Source organism: Cicer arietinum, chromosome 3, assembly GCF_000331145.2.
Source record: "Cicer arietinum cultivar CDC Frontier isolate Library 1 chromosome 3, Cicar.CDCFrontier_v2.0, whole genome shotgun sequence".
Taxonomy (NCBI): Eukaryota; Viridiplantae; Streptophyta; class Magnoliopsida; order Fabales; family Fabaceae; genus Cicer; species Cicer arietinum.
Genome location: NC_021162.2, coordinates 21,454,135 through 21,463,818, shown reverse-complemented (window position 1 = coordinate 21,463,818; position 9,684 = coordinate 21,454,135). Strand labels below are relative to the sequence as shown.

The window sequence follows — 9,684 nt, the reverse complement described above, 5'->3', positions numbered from 1 at the left end:
GACAAGAATTTTGACTTGTCTCCTGTCATGTGCTTTGAGCATCCGCTATCCAGGTACCAAGAATGCCTATTGGATGTCAAGCACACCTCACTTTCAGATTCTGAATTTGTATTTGCCATAAGACATAAATTTGCTTCTTCTTCTTCTGAAGAGGTAGAGGATTCTTCTGTTGTCATTCCATGCAATATATGCTTTTCTGGTTTTGGGAGCTGGTTCCTTGCCTTTAGTCTTTGTAGTTCTATTTTTTTTTTTTTGCAACTTGTAACACTCAGACTTTATATGACCTATTTTACCACACTCATAACAGGTGATTGTCTTGCTGTCACTAGTTTTAGAACTTGATGGCTTTCTGAACTTGTTGTCTTTCTTTTTCAGAAATTTTTTAAACTTTTTGACAAGTAAACCAATCTCAGGCTCTTCGTCAGTCTCACTGCTTGACTCATCTGGGCAGCTTTCTTGTTCAGACTTTGATTGGTGTGTTTGGGCTTTCAAAGACAATCCTTTTCTTTTCCTGTCAGTCTGTTCAGCTTCACTCAGTCTATGAAGCTCCATCTCGTTGTCTCTCAGTTTTCCAAACAATGTTGCAATAGACAGGTTGCTAAGATCTTTTGATTCTGCAATGGCAGTAATCTTTGGCTGCCATTCTCTAGTTAAACACCTCATCACTTTGCCGATTTGCTGATCATTGTCAATCTCCTTACCTAGAGCATTTAGGTTGTTGACTATGTGAGTAAATCTTTTCTGCATGTCATTAATGGATTCATCTTTCTTCATGCTAAACAGTTCGTACTCATGCATGAGAGTATTTGTTCTCGCCCTTTTCACATCAGTAGTTCCTTCATGTGTCTGCTGAAGAGTGTCCCACATCTTTTTAGCAGTCTTGGAGTTTGAGACCCTAAAAAATTCATCAGCTGATAATGCAGAGGTAATTATGTTCTTAGCCTTAGCATTATATCCTACTTTCTTCTTATCATCCTCAGACCAGTCAGATATGGGTTTAGGGATTAGTGAATCACCAGTCCCAGCTATTGTAGGTATGAAGGGTCCATTTTCTACAGCATCTAGAATATATGTGTCTCGGGTTGAGTTGAGCGGATCTATGAGGACATGGCCATTTCGAATTATTTGTCCATTTGTGTGGTGGCATAATATCAAGTCTGCTAACTAAATACTTCATAGTTAGATATTTCCTTTATTTTTATATATTTTCTATGGCATCGTGATTGTTGTAAAATATGACCTCTATTGTCTGAAAAGGTATATTCAGTCTTTTAAAAAATTCAACAAGATTGATAATCAATTTAACAAAAGAACACTTTTATTAAACTAATGATCAATCACGGTCCCAAGGAATTGATTCTAAGCGAAGGTTCACACTTAAATGTATTGACCAATTACTAGTTAAGCATATACTGTAATTGTTCTACAAATTAATCAAGATACAAGGATGCAATCAAGATTAATCATACAATCATACAATGATAATAAAGAGTAAGGGATAGAGAGAAGTGCACCACGATTTTTATACTGGTTCAGCCGTCTACCAGACGACCTACATCAAATTACCAAAATGTTAATCCACTGACACAAACGCACCTATTGGTTTCTCAAGATTTGTTAAAAACTATAATTGGACTAGAATAAGTCTAGGGAGGACAAAAATGACCTAAATGTTAATCCAATGACCCAAACACACGTATTGAATGCACAAGAATGGTTAAAAACCCTAATTGGACTAGATTAAGCCTAGGTGTTTTTAATATGACCTCTATTGTTTAAAAACGTGTATGGCAGTCTTTTAAAACATTCAACAAGTTTGATAATCAATTTAACAAAAGAGCACTTTTATTAAACTAATGATCAATCACGGTCCCAAGGAATTGATTCTAAGCGAAGGTTCACACTTACATGTATTGACCAATTACTAGTTCAGCACATACAGTAATTGTTCTACAAATTAATCAAGATACAAGCATGCAATCAAGATTAATCATACAATCATACAATGATAATAAAGAGTAAGGGATAGAGAGAAGTGCACCACGATTTTTATACTGGTTCAGCCGTCTACCAGACGACCTACATCCAGTCCCGAAACTAAATGATTTCGGCCTTTTTCAATAGAATCTTTTAGAGTGTTTTACAGATGTTCCAGCGCTCCCGGCCTATCAATCTTAAAACTCTCTCTCTATTCTTTTTGGAAACCACTGTATCCCAGAGTTTCTCTACAAACTCTTCCAAGATCACAGTGAAACTTCTTCTTGATGATCCCTTTCAACAATGAAGATAACTACCAGTTTCACTACTGGATTTTGATCAGTTCTTTCTTTACAAAGTGTTTGTTACAGAAAATATAAAAGATATACAGAATTTGGTCTCAATCACTTGCAATGAATCTCACACAAGAAGTTGTTTGTCCATTTGAGTGTTTGTGAGATCATTCTCTTTTTCTCTCAAGAGGTCTTTTTCAGCTTTCTATTGATTATGAATAATGGTTGGTTCTGGGTCTGAAAAAGCAAATATCAAAGGTTATTCAAATGTTATCAAAAGTTATCAAAAGTTATTAGAGAAAGTGATTGAAAACCGTTTATATAGTTTCTGAAAAACAACATATAAATCGATTTCCCAATCGATTCATTAATGTAATAAAACAGGCTCAATCGATTAGCCAATCGATTATCGCAAGTCTTGTTTTTCTTGAATCTTGAAACTACATAAACTAATCGATTACCTAATCGATTATTTAAAAGTACTTTTCATAAAATTATGTGTAGTTAATAGTTGACTCAATTGCATAATCGATTTAAGATGTTTTGTTCCAACAACGAGATCAAAACAATCGATTACCCAGTCGATTCATTAAGTCACATAATCGATTCATTAATACACACAATCGATTTGGCCATATATTGAGTGTTCCCTGTAACTCAAGTTTTTGTGTCAATCGATTTGCCAATCGATTGGGTTTAAAACAGGGATTTAGCTTATTTCAAGTAAATCAATGTGCCAATCGATTAAGTGTTATGTTCCTGAAAAATGATTTTACCAGTTTGTTCAGTTCAATCGATTGCCTAATCGATTGATACCAAACTTGTTTCAAAGGAATTTTCCACAATGGATTGTCCAATCGATTGTGTTTGTCACATACCTTATTCCTTATAAAATTTTATTTACGCAATCGATTTGCCAATCGATTAGCGTATTAAATGGCTTGGCCCTGTGACTTGCACAATCTATTTGTCAATCGATGTATCTAATCAGTTTTAGTCTTTGTGATTTAAACAATCGATGTACCAATCGATTAGGGTGCTAAACGGCTTGCCTCTAACTTGAACAATTTTTATCAATGATTGTGTCAGTCGATTGCCTAATCGATTGTGTAATCACAGACTACACACTTTCATACAACCCTTTTACAGAATCGATTGCCTAATTGATTTGCTCAGTAGATTTTCCAGCTTTTGTTGATTTCTTGAGTTCCAAGCAATTGTCTCAAGTATGTAGGGTTGAATTGTTGTTCCTGAAATCTTACTCAGTTAAAATGTTAGATTTATCACATAATGTATGAACATTGTATGTTTGTTAATTATGTCAAAATTAGGATTAATGGGACCTAAGTCCAACATACTTTTCACAAGAGTTTGAAACTCATTATATAGTAATGGAAGCAAAATCACATATGTTTTCTATTCAATGTGGGACTTTAGTATTTATAGAGTTGAAAACTACTCAAAATATGAGATTTTTCAAATATGGAACTTTAACAATTTTTAAATTCACATGTTAACATACTCTATGTTCCAAAAATCCCCCACTTGAACTTAAAAAATATTTCCAAAATAGCATCAAACGTTTAAGATCGTGCATAAACAAATGTGTCTCTTGACTTGAACCTTTGCATAGTAAGTAAGATTTAGATTCAAGAAGATTGACTCTTAGTCTTGAACTCTATATCTGACATCAAATCCACACATAACATTTTCATAGGGTGTATTCTCAAAAGTTTGTGGATTAATGGCCCTGCACGTCCATCCCATTATAGTGAACGTCCTAGAAATTCTGCCTCAAAATTCGATAAGAAACGGCTTCACTTCCACATTCATACAGGTGAATCTATCAAGAGTACTCTTGTAGCTAGGTACTCCACTCCACTTGAAGTATAGATCTCATTAAGATTTTTTATTATCTCATCTTATCATCGCTTCAGGAATCATGCTTTTATAATTTAAAATAGCATGTTAAACCTTCAGGAATCATATTAAGAGTTTTTATTTCACGACTTGTTATTACCCATTGAACCTAATTCTTGAGATCTCTAGTCTTTTAGGTTGGATTACTATCATGAATGACTCTATAGGAATTAGCCGCATCCTTTTTGGATGTATTTAGGATTTTCTTTCTAGCTAACCCTTTCGTCAAAGGATATATTAAAATTATCATCAGTACGTACATGATTCACTATAACAGCTCCTTTAGAAAGTAGCTCTCTAACAGTTTTGTGCTTACGACAAATTTGTCATCTCTTACCGTTGTAATAACAATTCTCAATCTTCTAAATAGTTGTGGTACTATTATAGTGGATCAACACATCTGTTATAGGTTTTTCCCACAAAGGGATCTCAACCATCTCAACCATCTCAACCAACTCCCTTTTTCACTACTAGTAGCTAGTGCTATCATTTTAGACTTCATAGTGGATTGAGTTAATATCGTCTTTTCTTCGATTTCCAAAATACAACACCACTGTCTATACTAAAATATAGTCACTAGTTGTTTTGGCGTCATCTGATAAAATATTCCAATCAGCATCATTATATCCTTCAAGGACGGTAGGAAATCTTTGATAATGTAATCTGAGATTCATGGTCCTTATTAGGTATCTCATGACTCTTTTGGCAGCGTGTCAATGCTCCATACTAGGTCTACTGGTAAAGCTGCACAATAGTCCCACGACATAGGCAATGTCTGAAGGTGCAAACACGAGAAAGGGGGTTGAATTGTGTTTGCCAAAGTTGACAATATTTTGATAATATATAAATAATGTAAAAAACTAGTTTGGTTTTGGTGACTTACTTGGAGTAGAAGCAATCGAATTCAGAAGCAACAAGCAATGAAAGCATAAATAATTTGACATGTAGATTTATCTTGGTTCACCACTAACTTGGCTACATTCAGTCTTCTCATTCAGAAGACTTTAATCTATTAATTCAAATACCTTGAATTACAAAACACCTGACCTTCCAAGCATGTCTTCCCAAACAGCTTGACAACCCCAGACTTTTGTGGAACTAACCACCTTGACCCTACAAGCCAAGTCTTCTCCTAACAACTTGACAACTGCATATTGAAGAAAGAACTAAATCACTATCGGGTTGGATACAAAAAATTGGAGCTTTAAGTGTTTGCTTCTAACAAAGCTGATAATAATACTAACTTTCACACTCTAAGAAAATAACACTCATAAAATATTTATATCCTGAACAAGTGTTTCACTCTTTGAACTCTAAGATGAATTGAGAACTTTGAGCTTGAGCTCTTCTACTTTTTTCCTCTTTTCGATGATTTTCTCCTTCGACCTTTAATGTCTATTTATAATGAAAATTTGGATTTTAATTTAGTCCTTGTTTAATTCTGAATTGCATCTTATTTAGTTTGAGTTTGTAAATTCTTTAAATTGATTCTATTTCTATTTTGTTTAGATTGAGTTTGTAAATTCTTCAGATTGATTCTTTTTTATTTTTGTTTAGATTGCGTTTGTAAATTCTTCAAATTGATTTTGTTCGTATTTTGTTATAAATAAATCTTGATCAGATCTTCATCAAATGTTGATTAAATATTCTTCAAATCTTGACTACATCTTCTGTTCAACTTGGTCAAAGATTATAAATATGAATCAAATCTTATTTTAGATTTTCATCAATTATAAATTTAAATAAAATCTTATTTTACATTTTCTTCAATTATAAATTTGAATCAAATCTTATTTAAGATTTTCGTCAATTATAAATTTGAATCAAATCTTATTTTAGATTTTCTTCAAAAACGTGAATCTTTTTTCATACTCCTTGAAATCAAATATATTGTTGTCATAAAATACTTTTGTTAAGATCAAAACTCTAAATGTAAAAATCAACTTGATTCCAACAATGTCGGATATAGTACAACCAGTGGCATACCTGAGTCTGCCAATGATGCTCACATATTCAATTTGTCTAACACATTCACCAATGTTCTTGAAAAGTTTCAGACTTGAATCATATGGTGTGCAAGCAGGTTTACAGTCAAAGTATTTTTATTTATTTAGGATCTTTTCAATATAGTGAGACTAATCCAAAGAAATTCATTTTTCTGACCTAGTAATCTTGATTCTGAGGGGTTACACTTGCTTCTCCAAAGTCTTTCATATCAAAGTTGTTACGCAACAATGATGTCACAATTTTTATATCATGAATGTTTGAATCAAAATATGAGTATGTCGTCTACATAGAGACATATCATAGTGCAAATGTCATTTTCATATTTGTAATAAATATATTTGTCACTTTCATTCACTTTAAACTCATTTGATATAATCAAGTTATCAAACTCTTTATGTCATTGTTTATGAGCTTGTTTAAGACTATACATAAGTTTATCTAACTTATGGACCTTGTCTTTTTGTCTATGAATTACAAAACTTTCAGGTTGTTCCATATAAATTCATCGTGCTCTTGTAAAAATAGATTTCTTTCATAAATTACATGAACAAATATTGGGGAAGTTCAAGATTATGAACTTCTTGTTGATTTGAAATTTTGAAAGTTTACCTTCTTTTTTTAAAATCCATTGGTCACACTCTAAACGAGTATAAGACTAAGCGCATATTTTCTTTAAAGGAATTGGTTAAGCAAGGTATTAAATTGGTCAAGGAGGTGTCAATTTCTCGTGAACAAAATTATGTCCCAAAATCTAAGATTGAATCTTCTAGTGGTAATTAGGGGTTGGAATAGGTCAGGCCGTCCGTCAGGGGCCTATGGCCTGGCCTACATAGGGTCTGGCCTGGCCTGGCCTGTTTAATAAAAAGGCCAGGCTCAGGCTGTTTTTAAAGCCTATTTAATTAAATAGGTCAGGCTCAGGCTTATAAAAAAGCCTATTAGGCCTGACAGGCCGACCTATATATATATATATATATTATTTACTTCATTCTCTCTTTTTTTCTTTCTAATTTCCATTGCACTATTACACATCAGGTATGTAAGCAACATATTATTCATAAAAAAACAATATTATTTATTTGCTACCTTTATATTTTATAAAAATCAATACTAGTTATTTGTTATCTTCATATATATTAGTAGTATATAAAACTTGAAAACCCTAATTGTTTATTATTAGTATTGAATATGAGTTTGTTTGAGAGGATTTGTTTAGAGGTAATAATTTGAGTTTGTTTGAGAGTATTTGTTTGATAGATAATAATATGTGCGTTTCAATGAAAAATTTATCTTTTAAACCAAAATTTGTTACCTTTATATTTTATAAAAATCAATACTAGTTATTTGTTATCTTCATATATATTAGTAGTATATAAAACTTGAAAACCCTAATTGTTTATTATTTTTTGATGTGGTTGAGCAGAAGCGCTTGAAAGAAAGGAAACTCATCATTGATTGTCCAACAAGATGGAATTCAACTTTTAATATGTTGTCAACTGCTTTGAAATTTAAGATTGCTTTTGCAGCCTACAAAGAAAGAGAGCCTCATTATAATCACGCCCCTTCACTTGAAGAATGGAACAAAGTTGAGAAAGTTTGTAAACTGTTAGAAGTATTTAATGGTGCAACTCATGTGATCTCAGGTAGTTTATCAACTATTTATTTTTGTATTTTATTAGGTCACTTTATTATTATTTAAAGTGTTTAATATCACTACTATTTTCAATGTAGGTAGTGAGTATCCGACTGCAAGTTTGTATTTAGCAGAAGTTTGGAAGGTTAAACAAATACTTGATAAGACTGATGAAGACGAAGATCTTTTTATGAAAGAAATGGTAGGTCCAATGAAAATAAAGTTTGACAAATACTGGGGGGAGTGTAATATGTTGATGGCTATTGCTAGTGTTTTGGATCCTAGGTGCAAGTTTCATATGGTGCGTATATGTTTTCCCTTGATATATAAATCTAAAGAAGTTGTTGATGAGAATATAAAGAAGGTCATAAGTTCATTGGAAGAACTATATGATGAGTACCTAGCTTTATCTCTGGAAGAGTCTCCATCTCCGATTGTTAATTTGGATAGTAATAATTTATCATCCTCCCAAGAGAATGCTGCAATTATCACTGGATTTGACGAAATTCTGAGCATTTTGCGTGAAAATGAAACTGTGCCTCTAGTAAAATCAGAATTACAAGATTATCTTGATGAAGGTATTTACGTTCCTAAGACTAAATCTTTTTGTGCTTTGGACTGGTGGAGGAACAATAGCATGAAATATAAGATTTTGTCTAAGATGGCTGCTGATGTACTAGCTATTCCAATCTCAACTGTGGCATCTGAGTCCACATTTAGTGCAGGAGGTAGAGTTATTGATGAATTTCGATCTAAATTAAACGAAGAATCTGTTGAAGCTCTAATTTGTGGCGGAGATTGGTTTCGTCATAAGTATAATGTGAAGAAAAAATCAAAGGTTAATATTTTTTATCAAGTAGTATTTATTCATTTTTTTTTTAAATTTGCTCATTTATTTATTTATTACTTTTTAGTTAAGTGTCTAACATATATGTATTTTTTCTTTTGTTTTTGAAGGTTGATAAACAAGAGATACAAATCACCTTGAAGATTTGATATCATTTTTTTTGTAATTCATTGGACTTTGAATGTGTTTTGTTGGATGATATGTGTAACTGTTTATGGGGTTCATTTGATTTTATTTGTAATTTTTGAAGGACTTTTTAGAGTTTGTTAATTATGAATTCATTTTGTTTTTTTCTTTTTGTTTTATGGGAAGGTTGTTGCATTACAAACTTGTTAGTTATAATTTTATTAGATTTTATTATAATTTTATTAGTTTTCCTTGTATATAAAGGCCTAATTTAGTCTATTTAAAACAAAAATATAAAATATAACATTTAAATATTTTAATGCGAATAAGGCTTTTAAATAGGCTTACAGGCCAGACCATGATAGGCCGTAGGCCAGGCTCAGGCCGAAAAAAAAGCCTATTCCCACCCCTAGCGGTAATCAAGACACAAACAATCTGCAACAAGCATGAGAGGATGAGAAAGAAAAATATAGTTTTTTATTTATTATTATCTTAAGATCTTTTTTTATATTATTTGAAAAAAAAATATTGTTTTCTTATTATTATTTATTTGGCATTAATTATATAATAGGTAAATTATTAGTGGTAGAGCTCTGACGCAGCCTGCATAGCTATAGCTGTCGACTGCCTCCAATCACCCAAATATTATTAAATTAATAATAAATAAATTTTAATATTTAAATTATTAAATTAATAATAAATTGTTTTTTAAAATACTAAAAAAATTCAGTAAAAATATATTTAAAATTTTATTTCTTTTTAATTATATTAAAAAAAGCTGGGTATTTTTAAATTATATTCCCTTTTTCTGTAAAAAAATACAGTTTTTTAATTGATAATTTTTCAAAACATATATTTTAATATTCATTTAAAATATCTATTTT

The 9,684-nt window shown here is 31.6% G+C and overlaps 1 protein-coding gene across 1 annotated transcript; it reads left to right on the top strand.

Annotated features, from left to right (window-relative positions):
- Positions 1-991: 991 nt before the first annotated feature.
- On the top strand, positions 992-8,823 carry LOC140919688 (zinc finger BED domain-containing protein RICESLEEPER 2-like). The gene is made up of 5 exons (XM_073366296.1): positions 992-1,034; positions 3,988-4,107; positions 7,721-7,837; positions 7,926-8,665; positions 8,785-8,823. Exons 1-5 carry the CDS (start codon positions 992-994, stop codon positions 8,821-8,823), a joined length of 1,059 nt encoding a protein of 352 aa, XP_073222397.1.
- The last annotated feature ends 861 nt before the right edge of the window (positions 8,824-9,684 follow it).